Source organism: Chelonia mydas, chromosome 9 (genome assembly GCF_015237465.2).
Source record: "Chelonia mydas isolate rCheMyd1 chromosome 9, rCheMyd1.pri.v2, whole genome shotgun sequence".
Classification (NCBI taxonomy): domain Eukaryota; kingdom Metazoa; phylum Chordata; order Testudines; family Cheloniidae; genus Chelonia; species Chelonia mydas.
Genome location: NC_057855.1, coordinates 61,774,373 through 61,796,093, shown reverse-complemented (window position 1 = coordinate 61,796,093; position 21,721 = coordinate 61,774,373). Strand labels below are relative to the sequence as shown.

Here is a 21,721-nt window from a genome sequence, read left to right as displayed (position 1 = left end):
GGTATTGTAGTTGTAAGAATGCTTGATAGAGATCTTGTAGGTGTTTGTCTCTGTCTGAGGGGTTGGAGCAAATGCGGTTGGAAGAGACACGCTTTTGAGCTTCACAGAGCTCTTTCTCAAGTTGAGTAAATTGCTCATTCCCGCTCTGCATGTCAGGATGGAGATAATTTTTTCTACTACTGAAATGCAGCCACCTCTGGGGTGCAACACACAGCAGCTGTTTAACTGTTCACATAAGGGCAAAGGACAGAAGAGTCCCACATCCCAGTGAAACAGAGAGGAAACCGGAAAGGCCAACACTGCAGCTAAGAAGCCATCCCCTTAGGGAAAGTGCATCCCTGAAGATCACAGGTTGCAAAGTCCTTGCTTTTATGTCTCACAGGAACAACGGAATTTTAAACAATGACTGGCAGGCAGAGAGAGGGGGCGGTCTCCACGTGTTGTGTCTCGGCGATGCCTTTGTTTATAGGGTGAACTGAACTTTACACTCGATTAGCATCAGGATATGGCAGGGAATCAAATACCGCCTGGAAAGAGACTGGAGCTGTTTAGCTCTGTCTGTCCCTCCCTCCCACACACATACACACAAGTCTTCTCTCGAGGCAAGAACTTTTCTCTAAACTTGCTTCCTTGTGTGCGTGTGTGAGGAAGGGAAGGTGGGAGGAGGATCCGAGAAACACAGAAGGGGCTCAGAGGGGAAGTAAAACCAGGGCTCTGGCCTCTGGGATATTTATATAATGCAATGGACCACCAGCAGCAGAATAACCAGCAGTATTTCCGATCGGATAGCAGCGACTCCTCAGCATGCATGATGGGGTCCGGAGCAGGGCACAAGGGCGAGCCAGGCTCTGGGAAGAGGAGGAAGAAGCACTGCAGCCCGGTGTGGATCGCCATGGCTGTGATGTCCATCCTGGCTCTGCAGATCGCCTCTACCACGGGGCTCTTCGTATATTTCACCATGTCGATTTCCAAGGTGAGGCCAGGGCAGAAGTAGTAGCACCGACACTCTCCCACTCTGGTTTGCAGAGGGGTGAGCGGGGGGAGGCGAGATCTTTGTGCATTTCAGCTTTTAAACCCACTTTCGGGGAGATTCCGATGAACTAGCAACAAGAGCTGCGAACTGCAAACTCCTTCGGGTGCCACCTTTGGTTTCTTTTCAGGGTGATTTTAAATTCAAAAATACGATTTTGCTTAAGAAAACTACGGGCACAGTCCAGGAGGATTTTATTTCCAGAGGTCTCCTTCTGCTCATGCATTCGTTGCAGTGGTGCAGATCATGTGAACTAGCCTCCAACCCCTTGCTACACATTGCCTTTCTCTCTCTCCCCCTTCCCCTCCCCCGTTGGACTGGATCATTGAGGTTCTGTAGGAAGCTTTGAAACTGTGACTAATCGCTTCCTTGATCAGTGCAAAACTATCATTTCAGGTGAGCAGTGCAGCTCCACTTAAAGGCTTGGGTGTAATTCTGAGAGAAACAAGCCCCCTGAAAGCTCAGGGCTGCCTTGACTGGAATGGTCTCCCTCTCCGGCCGAAGCTCTGCGCAGTTTTAGCAACGGGATCCTGTAGTCAGAGCTCCTGGTTTTGTTTGTGCATGTGGCAACCCTTTCCCCCGGTGGCTGGGCGGGCTCCCTAATTACCCCAGCCGTGATTTGAGCGATGCCAATAAAGCGACTGCAGCTTTACAAGAAACTGAAAGCGTTTCCACCTTTAGGGGAAAACGCCAGGTGTTTGAATAACGATCAAACCCGAAACTATTGTTCTCGCGCCCGGTCCCTGCGGCGCAGGTCTCTGCCTGGCTCTGAGCTGCAGTGTGCCAGTTCCAACCCCGTTTAGATGGGTACTAAACGTGGGGCGAGGTGCCCCCTTTGCTGCTTTGCCTTCTGGCACACGCCAGCCCCGCTGGAACCAGAACATTTTGTACAAGCAGGCACAAAATATTTTTCCCTTTTAAATATGAGATTTTGGGTTTTTTGCATCCGTTACTGTCTTACCAAATTGGGGAATAGGCAAACCCCACCGAATGAAGGGGGTTTGTGTGTGTCTGGATCAACACAGATCTGGAGGAATCTACCTATTTTGTAGAATGCATGGCTTTGCTGATAACAATGACTGAGGAATGACCCAGTCTTATTCCCCCTGGGCAGAGCGGGAGAGGGAGAAAAATTACCTCCTGATAAACAACAGTAGGCTAAATCAGGAAAAGATGGGGAATGGAGCTCTTTCATTGGGTGTTTGGTGCTTGGTGATGAAGACCCCAGAAAAGATTAGCGAGAGAGCAGAGTTTTACCAGGAAGAAAACAAAGGTTTATGGCTAAGTGACCCAAGATAAGGAGTAATTCAATCTCATGCTTCTGGGTGCCAGGCTCCAGTTTATCCCAGCAGGGGACAGGGAAGAATTTCCCCCTTCCCACAAACATCATTGCGCAATTGCCTATATATGGCGGTATCGGGGAGGGAGGGGGGTTGCCTTCTTCAGTGCATCAGGTATTGGCCACTGCTGGAGTCAGTACCCTGACCTGGTATGTCAAGACTCGGGCTGCTGGACTCGGGGCCTAATCCATTAAAGTCAATGGAAAGATTCCTGTTGACCCAGTTGGGCTTTAGATCAGACCCTATATGGGTCCGTGGTGTGATCTGCAATGTCAGAAGTCAGGCTACCGCACCGTATGAGCCAGTGATCTGATCTGGCATTGCCAAACATGTGCTCTTTAATGAGAACTGGGTGAGGCCTTAAGAGCCAGACCCTGAACTGCCTGCGCACCCAAGACTCTCAGTGCCTTCACTGGGAGTTGGAGGGCATAAACAACGCGGCTTCAAGCAGTACATCTGTCTCAGTACAGGCAACAGTTTAAAAACCCGTCAAAACCCGGCTTTTCTCGGATTCAGCTGCCCATCAGATGCTCGCCTGTAGAGATCCCGCTGCATGATTTAAAATGCTGAGCTGCTGCTGCTCTTCACACCCCATTAAAAAGCTCCTGGTAGCAGGAGAGCTGGAGAACCCATTGCACTTGTTCCCGCCCCATGTCTAAACCCAGTTGCCAGTAACCATTAAGAGGTGGTGGAAAATCGGGTTGGAGTCGTGAGCAAACATTTAGGCAGGTTGGGTACAATTTTCAAAAGCATCCAAGTAACTAAGGAGTCTAAGTCCCATTTTCAAAAGTGATTTAGGACCAGATTGACAAATGTAGGTGCCTAAGCAGGGGAGGTGCCTAACTCCCATTGGTTACACTGCTGAGGCATTTTTGTGGCTTCCACTAGGCACCTGAACTCTAGGCACTCAGGAGCCTAAGTCTCACTGAAAGTCAATGGGGCCTTCAGCTCCATTGGAAATTGTACCAGTTACCTTGTGTAAAACATTACCCCCAAATCTGGCATGTACACTTTGGGCTGCGCAAACGTTGAGCTCCTCTGCCATCAGGAGTGTCAGTACTGTTCCACAGGTTTATTTGAGTAGCATCCAGTACACCCAATCAAAAGCTGAACTCCACAGTGCTAGGAGCTGGTCCGAGCAGTTTACAATCCAAGACCTTAATCCCGCAAGCTGCCCAATACAGGCAGACCCCTCTGCCCATGCTGAGCACTGTCTACTTTACTGGCACTTCGTGCTGGCCCAGAAACCTGTCTGTGCAGGACAGCTTACAGCCTCAGGGACACAGTATCCAAGTTACATAGAAAGGGTGAGGAGAGAGGGACACAGACAAATATGTACAATGTTATAGGGAGATATACAATCGCACGTATGGATTATTATCATATACAGAGAAAATCAGTGCTAGCTATCTCCAGCTTTCTCTCATGCTATCATTAGCTGGCAGATTTCTTCTAGGCATTGGAAGGCAATGGAGTTCAAGAGAGCTTCATTTGTGCCAGGGCTTGACAGGGCTGAGCCCCAGCACCTCTAAGCTTGTCAGTTAGGAGCCCCGGCACCTCTGGGCCCGGCCGTTCAGAGCCCCGGCACATTTGGGCCTGGCAGTTCATGGCCCCAGCACATCTAGCCTTGGCAGTTCAGAGCCCTGGCGCCTCTGGGCCTGGCAGTTCAGAGCCCTGGCGCCTCTGGGCCTGGCAGTTCAGAGCCCTGGCGCCTCTGGGCCTGGCAGTTCAGAGCCCCAATACTTCTGGGCCTGGCAGTTCATGGCCCCAGCACCTCTGGACTTGCTACATGAGTTATGAAAGTAAATGGCTGGAGCCCTGGTGCCGCTTTCATTACAAACTAAGGGCTGGAGTTCAGTGATGTAAAAGCAGCATTAGTGAGATCAGAATCCGTCCATCTTAAACCAGGGTTGGGTTTGGGTTTTTTTTTTTTTTTTTTTTAAGAGAAGTGTGGTGATGATCAGTGAGTATGTTGGCAGCGAAGGGGAGAATTATTATTTAGTATTATTACAGGCCCCATTGTGCTAAGTGCTATACACAAACACAGCACCCAAAGAATGTCCCTGCCCCAAAGAGTTTATAATCTAAGATGAGAGACAACAGGTGGATACAAGAACCGACAGCTGGGAGTTGCCCAAGGAAAGAACGAGACAGTTCTGGCCAATATGCCCTGTGGCAGCTGCACAGAGTGGTTTTGAAATGGCGTGGGAAGGGTTTTGAACTTGCTTTGTTTCATTTTCCCAGAAGCTGGTGTCCTTTTCCTGCCCCGGGACACATGAAGTTTCCATTTCCTAGGGTTGTATGAAATGTACTAGACAGGTAGTGGGACACATGCCATGGGATAAAGATGTGTTTACAGAAAAGTGCTGAGTCTATTCAACCTTCTTCAGTAGGTTTTGGGGAATTATTCAATATTTTAGCAGTGTACAAGAGCTGGATAATTACATCCTAAGTTACTGCTTATTCAGGAGTCCTTAGGGTGCATCTACACTTCAGAGACTTCCACAGAGTGATGCTGGCATAGCCCCATAGCATAGATGCAGCCTACACCAATGGGAGTTTTTCTGGCAGCGTAGGAACACCGCCTCCCCAGATGAAGTTACCAGTCTTGATGGAAACATTCTTCTTTCATCACAGCTGCATCTACTCTGGGGGTCGTGGCGGCATAACTAAATTGGTCAGGGGTGTGCCCATATTAACTTTTCACTGGAGGCCAGACCTTAGTCTGAGCCAGCTACTAGAGTCTCTCTGATCTGGAGGAGATGTCACTGCAGTCCCCTGCCCCTGTGAGTTCACAGTGAGAAGCGAGACCCAGCAGCTAGACAAAGGGCACAGAAACAGTGAAACCCTCCCACTTCCTACAGGATTAGAGTGAGACAAACGATTCAGCCTGGGGGAAAGCCAGCAAGGACTGGGCACTGAACTGCTGCCTAGGTGGCTAACTATCCCTACGGGCTGCCCGAAGGACTGTGCTTCCTGGGTACAGTATTTTAATTCTCCAGCTGTTTGGTTTCCCATGTGTAACGAACTGGGGGGCAGGGCAGGCCCCAGCCCAGTTTCAAACCACCCCTCAGCAGGCTCCCTGGTTGGCAGTCTGAGCAGGGAGGCCAAGGGCTGATTGTTCCTGTGACCCAGCTCCCCTCTCTCCAGTAGTGGGGGATCCCTGCAGGTCGGGGTTGAGGCAGACTGGCAGTGAAAGGGATACTTGGCCTGCTGGGTGGCCACCCCTGCCCTGCAGCTAGAGGACTCCATTCTCCAGGGCTGTGAGCCAAGCACCTCTCCCCAGCATGATTGTTTGTCTGGGCTGGTGAGTCATGCTGAGTGCGGAGACAATAACATGACACCGCAGATCTAACCAGATGGAGGGGAGGCTAGGCCTGGGTGTTTATTACAGATTGAGCCAATTTCACAATGCCTGACCTAATTCTCTGGTGGGAATAAGGCAATGGGAGAGCAGCCCATCCCATGCAACGAGCCAGGATGTACAGGCATTTCAGCCTCGGCACAGCTCTAGGCTCCGAACCGTGCTACAATCCAGCTTTTCTCCTTTATTTCCTTCTCAAGACACACTAAATCTGTGCCCTCCCCAAGCATGGGCAGCCCTCTCTGCAGCGCTGGGGGCACCTGTTCCCCAAGGACACAGTGCTGCAGGGGCTGCGATTCTGCACCGGCGGGAACATCCATCGCACCCTTTGGCTAACAAGCAGGTGCAGGCTGGGATGCTGCTGGGGTTTAGAATTAGGCTGTGGGGCCTCTTGCCTCTAGGTCACTGATTCAAATTCAGCCCAGCCGGGGAGTAACCACAAACATCGACCCTCTGAGGCCCATGAGAAATAACTCAGGGGCCTCAGGCCAGGTCCTGCACCACAAAGTGGCACTAAACTGGCAGCCTCAGCCGTGAGCAAGGCCTGAGCTGACCCTGGAGACTTTCCGGAGGGACGATGGGACTCAGGCATGCAGCGCAGGGCCAGGCTGCTACATCGAGCTCTAGAATCTCAGCATGTAGCACAGGCCTCTCAGCTTGCTAACTAAAGCTGTCTTGCCCACAACACTGCTTGCTTGCTGCATCACCTCTTGCTGATGGAACATGGGCCGCGTTCACTGTGGGGACCTTCACCTGCAGGGTGATCAGTCCTCAGCACTAGTTCCACATACACTCCAAGCACAAGCACCTCACTGCGACAACGGAGTGAGGTCTCATTTGTCACAGCCATCGTCCGTGTCAGCAAATCGCCACCCACCACCATGTCTGGTCTCAGGAGGGCAGAGTTAGCAGCAGTGTTCAGCTGGAAAAGGTTCAGTTCATCTCCCGTGGGTTGATGCAGATATTTACTAGGGGCGGATTGAGGCAGGGGCTGGGGTTTGTGAGGAGAGTGGGCCCAGAAGGAGCACCCAGCTCCTACTACACTGGGCTCGGGCTGCCAAGCAGGAGGATCTGGAGTAGGAGAAAGAGCCCTGTGCAGATGAGAAAGAGAGCTCAAAGAGCCAGATCCTGCCAGGTGCTGAGCATGCTTGACTCCCAGTGATGACAATGGATGTTGAAGGTGCTCAGCGCCTAGCAGGTTCAGGCCATAAGTGATGGGGAGCTTAGCCCCAGGAGTTTCTCCAGCAGGGAGCCAAGTCCCAGCTTGTCTTCTGAGCATAAAAGCATTTGCCACTGTTCCTACTGAGCATGGAAATAAAATTATTCCAAGACAGTGGGAAATGCTGTGGGAGAACAGTTAATTCCAGCGGCTGATCAGACCTGTTCACAAGGGATCCCTCCAGGGCAGAGATGAGGCAGGAAGGCAGGAAGCTTGCCTTGTCATTACCTGTCCTTTACCTGTTCTGTGGATGGAAGGCTCTGGTCTCCCGGGCTGTTAAACCAGCATCTTTCACCACAGTTAGATTCACACAGCCACGGTAACATGGCCTGCAGGCAGCTTTGTTTAGCAGCATTGTGTGACTGTTGATACGCACATTTGTAACAGAGGTACATGGTTACCAACCCAGGATGAGGCATCACGGGCTTCAGGCTGGGTTTTGCTGATGGACAAGCCAGAAGCCAGGTGTCCTAGGTTTGATGGCTGGGACTTGGGTTGCAATCTGAGCAAGCGACCTGACTGAAACCCCCTGAAGAAAAGCTCCGTGTAAGCTCAAAAGCTTCTACTGGTGAGAGGGACAAGTTGGTCCAATGAAAGATATGACTTCATCCACCTTGTCTCTCTGACATCCTGAGACCAACACTGCTACAACACGGCATGAAACTGCCTCTGACAACCTCAGCTCTGCCATTAGCTTAACAGAAACACCCACTCTTTCTCCCCACCCTCCCATGTATCTAAGCCAGCAGCCCTAGGGGGTCAAAAACCCTGAATCAAATCCCCTCACAATAACAAGAGGGGATAAAAATCAGATTTAAAAAACAATAGCTATGGGGATCTTTATCTCCAGAGCCTTTAGGTTACATTGGAGTCACGTTTTCAATGTTTTCCCCGCAATGAGGAGAGCTAGAAACTTAGCAGGTGTCTCCCCTCCCCAAATGAAAGCTCAGATTCTCACTGTCACACACAGCCCTAGTAGAGCTGCCCCAGCTGGACACGTACCAGGTTGCTGTGTTTGGGTCCCACCACACTAGACCCATGTCCCTTCCCTTGGGCCGTCCTCCAGCACTGTCTCTCCTGGGCCTCTTTGGCACATTTCCTAGGCACAGGGTCTAGGTCTGTTACCTCTACAGAAATGGAACCATGCAACCCATCTGCTGTAGGCCCTCCGGACCAACACTGACACCACCACGCCGACACCCAGGGGTGTAAGCACACTCTCTCCCTGAGCATCACCTTTATGGGACCCTGGCTTTACAGCTACCTCTTCAGGTGCACACAGCAGTGACAGCAGTGACAGGCAGGTTTTGAAAGGGTTTCTAAACACAATCACTCTTTACTTTAACTAGCACAAAAAATACACAGATCCAGGCAAAATAAAAAACACCCATGCACATTTCCCTGCCTCCATTTCTACACCATGCTTGAGCATTTTCTGGGCTCAGGGCAGAGCTCTTTGGGATGTCCAGGACCCTTCTGCAGCTCACAGCCTCTCCTCTGGATCATGGAGTCTCTCTCTCCTCCAAATCAGTTTCTCTTAACTTTGGCTGGTCCTGCAGTGAGTTAAACAGATCCCCCTGCTACAAAAGCATGTCCTTTCTCCTGCCTCAGCTTCTTGGGTGTTTCTGTGTCCCCTGAGTTTAGATGTCCTACTTCCAACACCTGGTGCTGCTGCTGGAGAAATTCCACTACTCCAAACCCCAGCCCACTGCGGAGAAGTTGGAGAAAATCGGCTTCCCCCAGGTGCCTCATTGTTCTATCTGGGCTATATCTATTTACTAGTTGGTAACTTTGAATGACTGTGTCTTTCAAAGACAAGGTGCGGGAGGTAATATGATTTATCGGACCAACTTCTGTTGGTGAGAGAGACAAGCTTTCGAGCTTGCACAGAGCTGAAGAAGACCTGAAGAGTTCTGTGTAAGCGCCAAAGCCTGTCTCTCTCACCAACAGAAGTTGGTCCCATAAAAGACGTTACCTCACCCACCTTGTGTCTCTAAGATCCAGAGACCGACATGGCTACAACAACACCTTTCAAAGACAGATTTGTGGTGCCACTCACCTCCCCTTAGCACAAGGAGCATGAGGCAGCGCACAGAAGATGACAGTCAAAAGGCTAGAGACAATTCATAAAATCAAGCTAGAATTAATAAATTGTACATAGATTCCCCAGATTGTCAGATTCACATTTTCACATGACTCCAGTAGCTGGAGGTTCAATCAAGATATCAAATATCACAAGACTAACAATAAAACTGCATGAGATAGCATCACTGCTCAGCTATCAATCGCTAATGCACCAAGCCGTGCAGGAGTCTATTCCAGGAACTGTACTTCAATAGCATTCATCATGCGTAGGTCTCCCAGTGCTTTGCTGAAGCTAGCAAGGGGTCCTGAGGCTCAGACAGGGGATATGACTTGTCTGAGGTTGCACAGCAAGTCAGTGGCAGAGCTCAGGGATTGAATCCAGGTCTCATGACTCGTCCACTGGCTGGTTAATACCTGGGAATCATATTCACATCACAAGGTCTCAGCCCCTCCGGCACTGTGATCAGAGAAGCACAGGCTTATTCTCAGTTCCTGCATCCAACCCCAGCACAGGGCTTACTCTGGATGAGTATCAAAAAGAAGAGCAACAGTCCATGTTTACATAGGCTTGGATCACATCAGCCGAGGCCTCCCTCTGCACCCTACAGCTCAGCCACGCATTCAGTCCTTTGTACGCTCAAGAGGCCACTTCATTTAATCAATTCAACTCATCTTATTATTTTCCAGTTAAAAGCCCAGATGCAGGGGAGCTCAGAGGAGCTGAAGTGTTTGCAGCTGATCAACAGATTGCAGGAAGTCTCAGACTTGGAGGAGCTGATTGGCAACCAGTCCTGTCTCAAGCTGGCCAGCAGCATCAAATCCTATGTGACCATGGTGAGTCCACGACAAACCACACACTGGGTGGGGGGAGGGAAGGGAAATGGGAGGTAGGCACTTGCCAGGAAGACCCTAGAACACCACAAAGGGTGACATTCCAGCAGAAGGTCTTGGGCCAGTCCCTGTAGGTTGCTAACTCCAATCAGTTCCCTGGTCAGGAGGGACTCAGAGTTGGTACCATCTGGTGGCTGTTGGTGGCCCATGTGAAATGAGTTGGTGGGTCTCCATCTAGGATCTCATGGATGACATCACAGAAGCCACTCTATCAATGGGAACGCCTTTGTTGGCCCTCTCAGTAGAGAGGCCAGGGAATTAATTCAGCTCCCTCTTTCATTCCCACCCTTGCCTGCCCTGGCAGGGTTATCTGGTACTGCCAATGAAAGTCAGCGAAGGGTGTGGCCGAACCAGAACTGAATGTCGTTAAAGGGGATGGGCACAGATAGAAACCTTGCTCTGAACAGGGCTCTGCCATGGTTTCTGAGATGGTGCTGGCCATGGTCTGTCCCTGTCTGCACTTGCCATCAAACCATGTCCAATGCCAATTCCAGTGCCAGCAATGGGTCAATTTCCTAGTGCAGATGCTGCAAATGTGCCTCAGTTTCCCCATCTGTAATACCCACCTCAAGGGGAGGGGGATTCTTAGGCTCCACTTATCAGTCTTTGAGCTCTCCAGGTGGACAGTGGAAGAGCAAAGCAGAGGGGCGACAGCAGGGTGAGCCTGGTGCTTTACCCTGCCAGGAGGGGAGTACAGTCTGATTGAGCTTGATGACATAACTAGAAGAAATGACAGATGTGGGGGGCCTGGAAGAGGCAACAGGACTTAAGGGAGCAGGGGAAAGTCTCCTGTTTACTCACTGACCTCTCCTCGTGCCTTCCAGGTGACAGAGAACGTTATCCGCAGGAGTGCACTGAAGGGTGAGTTTCCGACCCCTGGCAGGAGGGAGCAGGGCAAATGCCCTTCTGTACAGGGGATAGAAATGGCTACATTCACTTAAATGGCTACATCTACTTTTAAATGTGGGAAGATCTCACTCATTGGGCCAGCTTGGGTCCCTGTTAAATTTGATGGAAAGGGCTCGATTTTCCAAAGCAGCCTGTGACAGAGCAGACGGCCTTTTACACGTCCACCTGCCTGTGCGTGTAACGTTTAGATTTATACACACAGCCAGAGGATAGTGAAACTAGACTGGTCGGGGGGTTGGTCAGTTTCACTTCCTGGTGGGGGTGCACTGACACAGAGCTGTGCTGGCTCACCACAAAGCAAACCAGCAGCAGCATCTCCACTGCTATCACTGGAGTCACAGCAGGATGAAAGCAGTGTTAGGGAGAGGAGAATTGGGGCTGTTGTGTTAAGTCACCAGGACAAGACGCTATTCACCCGAGAGTTCTGAAGGAACTCAGATGTGAAATTGCAGAACTACTAAGTGTGGTATGTAACCTATCACTTAAATCAGCTTCTGTACCAGGTGACTGGAGGATAGCTAAATGTGACATCAATTTTTAAAAAAAGGCACCAGAGGCAATCCTGGCAATTACAGGCCGGCAAGCCCAACTTCAGAACCAGGCAAATTGGTTGAAACTGTAGTAAAGAATAGAATTATCAGACACGTAGATGAACACAATTTGTTGGGGAAGAGTCAACATGGCTTTTGGAAAAGGAAATCATGCCTCAGCAATCTATTAGAATTCTTTGTGGGGGTCGGATCAACAAACATGTGAGCAAGGGTGATCCAGTGTGCATAGTATACTTGGACTTTCAGAAAGTGTTTGAAAGTCCCTCACCAAAAGCTCTTAAGGAAAGTAGGAGGTAATGGGATAAGAGGGAAGGTCCTCTCCTGGATCAGTAACCAGTTAAAAGACAGGTTTCAGAGTAGCAAGAGCAGGAATAAATGGTCACTTTTCAGAATGGAGAGAGGTAAATAGGGATGTCCCCCAGGGGTCTGTACTGGACCAGTGCTGTTCAACATATTCATACATGATCTGGAAAAAGGGGTAAACAGTGAGGTGACAAAATTTGCAGACGATGCAAAATTACTCAAGATAGTTGTATACAAAGCAGGCTGTGAAGAATTACCAAGAGATCTCACAAAACTGGGTGACTGGGTACAAAATGGCAGATGAAATTCAGTGTTGATAAATGCAAAGTAATGCACATGGGAAACATAATTCCAATTATACATACAAAATGATGGGGTCTAAATTAGCTGTTACCACTCAAGAAAGAGATCCTGGAGTCACTGCGGGTCATTCTCTGAAAACATCAGCCCAATGTGCAGCAGCAGTCAAAAAAGTGAACAGAATGCTAGGAACCATTAGGAAAGGGATCGATAAGACAGAAAATATCATAATGTATAATATAAATCCATGGTATGCCCACACCTTGAATACTGCGTGCAGTTCTGATTGCCCCATCTCAAAAAGGATATATTAGAATTAAAAAAGGTACAGAGAGGGGCAACAAAAATGATGAGGGGGATGGAACAGCTGCCATATGAGGAGAGATTAAAAAGCCTGGGACTTTTCAGCTTGGAAAGGAGACGACTAAGGAGGGGGATGTGATCGAGGTCTATAAAATCATGACTGGTGTGGAGACAGTGAATAAGGGAGTGTTATTTACTCCTTCCCATAACACAAGAACCAGGGGTCACCCAATGAAATGAATAGGCAGTGGGTTTAAAAACAAACAAAAAGAAGAAGTACTTCACACAACGCACAGTGTGGAACTCGTTCCCAGGGGACGTTGGGAAGGCCAAAACTATACAGATACAATGATGGGGTCTAAATTAGCTGTTCCCACTCAAGAAAGAGATTTTGGAGTCATTGTGGGTCATTCTCTGAAAACATCAGCCCAATGTGTAGCCGCAGTCAAAAAAGTGAACAAAAAAAGAATAGATAAGTTCATGGAGGATAGGTCCATCAATGACTATTAGCCAAGATGACCGGAATGTGATCCCATGCTCTGTGTCCCTAGCCTCTGTTTTCCAGAAGCTGGGAATGGGCGACAGGGATGGATCACTTGTTGATTACCTGTTCTGTTCACTCCCTCTGGGGCACCTGGCATTGGCCACTGTGGGAAGACAGGATACTGGGCTAGATGGACCATTGGTCTGACCCAATATGGCCATTCTTATGTTCTTATAGAAACATTCTTTTAGCAAAAACCAGGGTGGGCTTGTCAAAGGTGCTAACAGAGTTTGGTGTTTAAATGCCAGAAAATTGCAATGGAGGGTGGGTGGCCAACTCCCTGAGGCTCCATTCCAAACACAAGCCTTCATTCTTGGGTTTAAATGGCCCCGACAGCGTGCCCCCCAACACACACACACACACGGCCAGGGCTGCATTCCTTCCTCTCCTTTAGGGCTAAGGAATCTGTGGCAGGAGGAACATGGAATCCTGAATTCAGGGCTCACAAATGCCTTTCACCTCCCTGTAAATGCCTATTAGTAAGAGCAAGTCTCACCATGCTGACTTCACAGCACTAAGGTGCTGAGCATTGCCATGGTGCGTATGAGTGTCTGTGAGAGAGAGAGACAGACACACACACACTTTACAGCCTCTGCAGATCCTTGTTCCTTTCCTTTCACCACAGAAGCCACGAGGAGCTATTTCAACAGCTCCAGTGGGCAGCTGGCTACAAGAGCACCTGGCAAGCCCTCTGCCCACCTCACCCTCCGGCAGCAGACCCCTTCCCAGGACGGTGAGTCTGGGTTCCCAATGGGATACCAGTGGTGCCCAGAGCCATGGGAGCCTGGGGGCAAGAGGGAGGGCACAGGAATGGGGAAGCCTTAGCCTAGTGGCTGATATTAGAAGACAGGCTTGTGGATTTTGGCAGTGAGGGAAGGGGTGTAGAAAATTTTGTTGGCAACGCCACATCCGCTGTGGAGCTTCAGGTTTTGGGCAGTTCCCTCCCTGATCCCCCAACCCCTTGATCTGGGCTGGGATCCTGACTTTGTTTCTGTCTCAGGCCATTGGAATTGGAAAAGGTTCAGAAACGGGCAACAAAAATGATTAGGGGTCTGGAATGGCTTCCGTATGAGGCGAGATTAATAAGATTGGGACTTTTCAGCTTGGAAAAGAGATGGCTAAGGGGAGATACGATTGAGGTCTATAAAATCATGACTGGTGTAGAGAAAGTAGAGAAGGAAGTGTTATTTACTCCTTCTCGTAACACAAGAACGAGGGGTCACCAAATGAAATTAACAGGCAGCAGGTTTAAAACAAACAAAAGGAAGTATTTCTTCACACAACGCACAGTCAACCTGTGGAACGCCTTGTCAAGATGTTGTGAAGACCAAGACCATAACAGGGTTCAAAAAAAAAAACAAGATACATTCATGGAGGACAGGTCCATCAATGTCTATTAGCCAGGAGGGGCAGGGATGGTGTCCCTAGCCTCTGTTTTCCAGAAGCTGGGAATGGGCGACAGAGATGGATCACTTGATGATTACCTGTTCTGTTCATTCCCTCTGGGGCACCTGGCATTGGCCACTGTTGGAAGACAGGATACTGGGCTAGATGGACCTTTGGTCCGACCCAGTAGAGCCATTTTTATGTTCTTATGTTATGTTCAATCTCTGTTTATTATCTATGCCTGAAGCCCATCAGCTAGGTTGATGCCCAAGCATAGGATGCTATTTGCTCCCATTGGCCCCGCAGTGACCTCTGCCTGCGTTCTCCCCTAGGAAGCTCAGCACACTTTGGGGAGCTCTCCCAGTCCTGCCGACACCCCATCACCAGATGGGAGGACAAGACCATGCACTCGCACCTCCAGAACATCACCTACCGGGACGGCAAGCTGCGGGTGAGCCAGGCGGGCAAGTACTACATCTACTCACAGATCTACTTCCGCTACCCCAGCGAGGGCGTCGCAGCCCGCGTCTCGGGGCACCAGCTGGTGCAGTGCATCAACCGCGAGACCTCCTATGGGCAGCCCATCCTGCTGCTGAAGGGCGTCGGCACTAAATGCTGGGCACCCGAGGCAGACTATGGCCTGCACGCCCTCTACCAGGGCGGCCTCTTCGAGCTCAAGGCCGGTGACGAGCTTTTCGTCTCCGTCTCGTCCCTGGCCATTGATTACGACGATACAGCGGCCAGTTACTTTGGGGCCTTCCGGCTTGAACTGTGAGGGGGAGGGGCCTGTGTTTAAACCCTCCTCCCATTGGACGATCCCATTGCAGACTGTCTTGATGTCACTGCCCTGCACGGCCCAGCTACAACAAACCCGGTCGAGGCTTTGATCCCATCACTGTTCCTGCCTTGCAAACCCACCAGTCTCAGCAGGTTATGGGTGCTGTGACGGCTGCCAGGCCTGTGGATGGTGGCCAGGACAACTGCTCTCCTTGACTTACGGGGCGATGCCCTGATTCCGTTCCCATTGGGTTTTGCCTTTGGAGGGCTGACCCCGTAGCTGCAGAACAGTCATCGTCCCCTGTGGGGTGGAAGAGCCCGGGGGGCACCTCCAATGCACCCCCCCACCCCATCGTGGAGTCAGAGCCATAGGAGGAGGCAGCAAACTGTGCGGAGGTCTCCAGAGAGAGCAGAACGGGGCTCCTCACCCCATCCTCAGCGTGCTGGTGCCTTCCCCAGGGGTGGGGGCAGGGAGAGGCCCTTACATGCTGTGAAACTCACCCGTCAGATCCTGGAGGGGGTAAAGCCTGGGGGGAGCAGTCAGAGCAGTCATTTCTCTCCCCCTGCACAGCCACCCCACACGTGGAAAGGACTCAGCAGTCAGCACCCTGCATTCAGCCTCCTACCCGGGGGAAGGAGCTGGGCCAGGGAACATGGGTCTGCCCTGTTAGGACTGAGCAGATTGTGTCTGATCCAGGCAGCACCAGCTTTGGAGCAGGCCATCACAAAACACATGACGACGACGCCTTGAGATGATGTGACACACCCATAGCCACATCATAGCGGTATGAGGGGAATGTGCCACAGTGCATCAAATCTGCACACGGGGCTGTGCCACACCACCTTGGTGTCCCCGTAGCCAGGATGTGACAGTCCAGTGTGGATCTGAATCCAGGTTCTTCTCCCACTAAGTCACCTGGGTCCAGGGCATCCGCCTCTGTGCAGTACAGCAAGCTGCATGTTGTCTCAACACAGAGCCAGAGGGAGGAAAAGAGACCAGGGAGTGTGCTGGCAGCAGAGTGTGCTCACCGCAGGAGGGGAATGTAGGTCAGTGAATCAGGTTCGCCCTTCTTTGCTCTTCCTGCCCCACTCCACAGGCAGGTCTGAGGCAGCCTGCAGGTATTTAGAGCTGGGCCTGAGCCACGCACAGACACATTCTACTTTCACAGAAGGTGGGATTTTAATCCAATACAACTCTGCAGGCACCACCAGTAAATCTGTGTAAGAGGGTCTTAACTCTGTTAGCTGAAGTCGGTTTGTAGTCTACTTAAATGAAACTGGTTTGAGACCCTCTGAAACAGACTTGAGTGTCTATGGCGGGCGGGCGGGCGGGCGTGTGTGGGTGTGTGTGTGTGTGGCACCGATGGAACTAAATTAGCTTCTAAATCAGCTTAGTTAAATGGGTGCACGAGCCATATAGACAAGCCCAAAGCAACCCTGCGAGGGCCTCTCGCACCCATCCAATTCTGCACACACCTCCCCTCTTCACTGATGCACGGTTTACACCATGCCTGTCAGAAAGGGCTTGATGCTACCAGGATTCTCCTCAGTGTTTGCTGCTCTGGTGATCCAGCTCGGAGCTGGCATAGCTGGTTGCTAATGGACAGGAAAGAAGAAATGCTGGTTTTAGATGCCATTCGAGGTGGGGTTGGTTTTTAAAGGGAAAGAAAAAGTTGTTAGGGCCAAGCTGTAGGTTTCGTGGAAGGGGATGGAGAGGATACAGAGCCTGTGCCAAACAGAAGCGTTTGCAGGAGACAGTTTTCAATGACTGTTTCTCCCCAGAAACACTTAACAGCTGACTTTCCCTGGCTGAAAGTGACTCAGCGGAAACAGCATCTTCTGACTTGCAGATCCACCTGCCATCTGGCTCAGTCAGAGCTTCAGAAACAAAATATGCTTCATTCCTATCAACCATGCTGAGTCACCGAATCTGAGAGTGTGCGAGCTGGATTCCATCCTGGTTTATGCATCACTAAGACCAGTTGTTAACAAAGGCCTTGTCTGCGCTGGGATTTCAGCCAGCAGTAGAGCTGCAGTTATGCAAAACCTCTGGTGTAGACACAATTTACACCAGTGTGGTTTGTCTTGGGGTTTGTTGCCCCAGTACAAATGCTGCTTCAGCTGCACATCATGCCTTACATTAGGGGTCTACACTGGTACACATGCTCTGGTGGCTAAAATCCCACCATAGCCAAGGCTTAGATCTCAATTGCATAGCCCATTTCTGCCCCCAATTACACCTTGAAGGCTGTGGGGTTGCACAGGTGTAACTGAATGCAGATTTTGAACCTCTAACACTGAATCAAGGCTCACTGGCTCATCCCATGCTAGGTGTAAGATACTTGTAGATTCTGGGCAGGCAGGATAGAGACCCAACTTCCATCTGTGTAATTACTTGTATACTGAATGCATCTGGTGAATTGAGCTGTAGCTCACGAAAGCTTATGCTCAAATAAATTTGTTAGTCTCTAAGGTGCCACAAGTACTCCTTTTCTTTTTGCGAATACAGACTAACACGGCTGCTACTCTGAAACTTGTATATTCTGTGTATCATAATAGCACCAAGACTGTTGGTAGGTACAGACAGGCTGAAATGCAGGATCATCTCCAGTGAAGGGTGTGAGTATGCGCTGCCCAGCTGGGTGGATTTTTGATGTGAGACTTCTGTGCTTGTTCAATAAAACTTGTATTCAATCACGGAGTTTGCAGCTGTTTATACGGAGCAAGGCCGCTCCACCGATCATCTATGAGTCGCTGCTTCGTGACGTCCAACCCACCAAAGCCAGTTCAGGCTCATCAGGCATTTAGAGTGGGCATTGTGCCTTTAAGGGCTGAGCTTCCCAGACTGGTCGGGCGCAGAATCTGGGTGGGGCGCTGTGGCACTCGTGTTATGCCCAGCCTGTTGGTAGCAGGCATCCCACCGGACTCAGGATAAAGCAGAGCTCTTGCAAACACCTTACATGGCCCCACGGAGGCTCAGATACTCAAAGTTACTTTGATGTCCAATTGCCACCAAAATCAATGGGAGTTGGGTGCCTAAATACCTGTGAGGACCTGGGCCCGAGTGATCACTGAACCTCATGCTTAGTAACGGACTGCTTAGAATCATAGGATATCAGGGTTGGAAGGGACCTGAGGAGATCATTTAGTCCAACCCCCTGCTCAAAGCAGGACCAATCCTCAACTAAATCATCCCAGGCAGGGCTTTGTCAAGCCTGATCTTGAAAATCTCTAAGGAAGGAGATTCCACCACCTCCCTAGATAACCCACTCCAGTGCTTCACCACCCTCCAAGTGAAAAACATCCAACCTAAACCTCCCCCAGTGCAACTTGAGACCATTACTCCTTGTTCTGTCATCCGCCACCACTGAGAACAGTCTAGATCCATCCTCTTTGGAACCCCTCTCAGGTAGTTGAAAGCAGCTATCAAATCCCTCCTCATTCTTCTCTTCTGCAGACTAAACAATCCCAGTTCCCTCAGACTTTCCTCATAAGTCATGTGCTCCAGTCCCCTAATCATTTTTGTTGCCCTCCGCTGGACTCTTTCCAATTTTTCCACATCCTTCTTGTAGCGTGGGGCCCAAAACTGGACACAGTACTCCAGTGCTTCTTGCTGTGCCTCTGGGCTGCTTTTCGTTAGTTCAGTAAAGGGGAAGTTATTTGGAAATCTGGATTTGGTGCTACGTCGTGCTCTCAGGCCAGCCAACACACCCATAAGGGAGGGTGGGAACGCCACAGGCTGAAGCTAAGCTAGAGCAGGATTTGAACCCTTGGAACTCAAGACAAGGGCCCTGATCCCAAGTCCACTGAAGTCAGAGGGTGAAAAACCTGGCTGCACTGGAGTCAATGGGAAAGTTCCCTATGACTTCAATAGGGCCAGCATTTGGCGTGGCGTGTAAGAGTATTTCCCACTTCAAGACCACCTCTCCTGACAAAGAATTCCACAGCCCAAGGCAAACTGGATGCATATAGCACCCTGGGAACGCAGACGCGTTCAGAATCAATCCGTGCACGGCGGGCCAGAGACCAGGGCGAGCGCCTCTACTCACCAAAATTCCCTGCCATCTTTAAGGAGGGAGCTGAGCAGGTTCAGTGCATGTGTTGGTCCTGGGGAGACTTGGAGTTTGTTCTGGCTTGTCTTGCTGTTCTCTGAATCTCAACCCGAGACCCTTGTGGCTGAAAGGATGCGTGGGGAGAACTCGATCACACGAGCAGCCCGATGCCTTCCCTCATTCAGCCCTAGGCCTGGTACATGCTCCCCTGCCCTCAGTTAAGTGCCAGTTGGGCTGTGGGGCTTATTCCGTGGGGAATCTTGTTCTTGAGGGGTGTGGTGAGGTGAGGTAGGAAGTCTGGTCTGGTGGTTAAGGTGCTGGTTCGTGACACAGGAGATCTGCGTTCGCAGGCTCCCTGGGTGATGTTGGGCAAGCCCCTGAATCGCTCTGTGCCTCAGTTTCACATTGGGAAAGGGCACTAATAGCACTTCCTTTCTCCCACTCTTCGTCTCTCTTGTCTATTTAGATTGCAAGCTCTGGGGGGCAAGGATTGTCTCTCAGCATGTGCCAGGCACTGTGTGCACCCATGCGTAATGGGGCCCAAATCTTGGCTAGACACTAGCTGATGTTTCTCATTCTCCCTACTGGTGTGTGTCTGTCCTTAGATTGCACGGTCCTTGGGGTGGGCTCATTCCTAATTGTCTGTTTGGAAAGCACATAGTACAAACTACCATGACAAACCATACATTAATAATCAGTGATGCTCCACAGGATCACAAGTCCAGGTCTGGGCATTTCCAAACCTGGGCAGTCCAGGTGTGCTAACGCCTGTATCAGCTGCAGAACCCTACAGGGTGGCACTGGCCATTTCAGCTGCCTCCCCCGCACTTACCCAGCTTGCAAATGTACATGGCCCTTCAAGATTTTCACACACTAAACCAGCCTCCCTATTTTTATAGGTTGAGAGCAGATCCTCCTGCAGTGTAAGAGGGATGCCACACTCCAATGTCTCACCACCGCTGAGAAGGGGGAGAAGGTAGGGTTAGGGTGACTGAGGAGAGGAAACATGCCATTAGTCTGTGGTCTCCCACTCCAGCCCTCCACTAGACACAGTATTCTAGCTAAGGGGTCATGCTGTGCTCATCTGCATGGCATAGGAGCAACTGATTAGGATTAATTTTTGCAGATGGATTTTAAAAGGCGCCTGCAGTAACCAGATGACTCTTGTTCTGTATTTGATCCCTCTGCTAACAGGACTCCAGCTCTAGCTTGCCTGTTCCAATCCAGCTGCACTCTGGGCCAAGGGCTTTCGGACCTTAACCTCACATTCCTGATCCTTGGGCCGAACCATTTAAATCTGCATTCCCTAGAGTGGTTCTTACTCCCAGGCTAATTCTCTCACCTCTGCCCCCTGCAGTGACCACCACTTGGTATCTGCCGTCCACTCGGCAACCCTGGGAATCTGCTTCCGCAGTTCCTCAGAATTTGCTCTGCCTCCAATTCCAGTGGCACCCGCAAAGGTGAAGAGCTTGTTTCTAACACCCTTGTCCAAAGCATTTATAGTTTGTGATGATCTGACACAGCCCCAAACCAAGACCCAGAGCCCCTCTCTCAGAGCCTCCATCCAGCCTGAAAAGTCCTCAGCTCCTGCTCAGCAAACAGGTTCCTCTTCTTGGAGCCTTGTCAATTGCTTTAGGCGAATCCATGCATTGGGTGTGTGCGTCAACAGGATAGGTCCAAAGGATAGAAAAACCACTGAATTAGACTTATCTAATGATCCCAGGCAGAGCAGGACCTGCACCTCCCTCCGACTGGGGAAGAGAACAGCCCAGGTGCCAAGGTGAGAGTCTGCCATGGGAAATCCCTTCTACCAGATCCCACACACAGGGCTCAGGAGGTGGAAGGAGGAGGATGCCCTCTGCCCCAACAAGGGAACACAGCCTGGCTCCCTACTCCTGTTGCCCTGAGGGATTCAGGAGCTGCTCCTTTGTTCTCATTGGGAGATTTTCCTGTCTCAGCAAAGTCAGTTTGTTGTTTGGGAGCTTGTCCCAGGGCTGCTTGTGGCTGGGGGAAGAGTGCAGGGAGGGGCTGCCTGGACCTGCCTACAGGGTGCCAACCGCCTCCTGCAGAGATTTGCTAAGTGCATGATCCAGACCTTGTAGGAACCGATGAGCCCAGGGACAGGGATCCCTCCCTTTCATTCCCTCTGCTCCTACAGGGGGCAATGGCTGCCCCTTCGGCCCTGGCTCTCTCCCATAAGTGCTGTACGGAGCCCAAATGGCCTTTATTTCTATTCTGGGCCTGCGTATTCTCTGTGGTTTCTTCCAACTCGTTCTTCTCCATGAAAACAGTGTGGGCACTGGGGACTGTGCCCATTCGTGCCTCTGCAGATTGGGCTTTAATAAGCCCAGGCAAGACCTTCAACGTCATCTATTGATATCGCTGGGCCAGCACTCTCCTGAGCTATGAGACAGCTCCATTTGCCTCAGACACCCAGGCATCTGTCACCCCTTTCACCGCCAGACAAGGAGCTCACTCACACACCCAGCGCTGCAGCTGCACTGCCCTTGCCCATTTCACGAGGGCCTCTACACTTACTGGCCATGCCAGCGTTCCTGGGTTAGGAGCCCGTTCTTGTTGCCAATGGGCGCTTCTGTTGCTCTTTGCACAAACAACGTGAAGGAAGGCCCATGGGCACTGCTGGGTTGATTGACAGTTGTGTTTAGG

The 21,721-nt window shown here is 50.7% G+C and overlaps 1 protein-coding gene across 1 annotated transcript; it reads left to right on the top strand.

The window, feature by feature from the left end:
* The first annotated feature begins 495 nt into the window (after nt 1-495).
* Nucleotides 496-17,699, top strand: LOC102930146 (tumor necrosis factor ligand superfamily member 10). The gene is made up of 5 exons (XM_007063941.4): nt 496-973; nt 9,726-9,872; nt 10,754-10,790; nt 13,465-13,572; nt 14,558-17,699. The coding sequence occupies exons 1-5, from the start codon at nt 743-745 to the stop codon at nt 14,998-15,000; spliced, it is 966 nt and encodes a 321-aa protein (XP_007064003.1). The 5' UTR covers nt 496-742; the 3' UTR covers nt 15,001-17,699.
* The last annotated feature ends 4,022 nt before the right edge of the window (nt 17,700-21,721 follow it).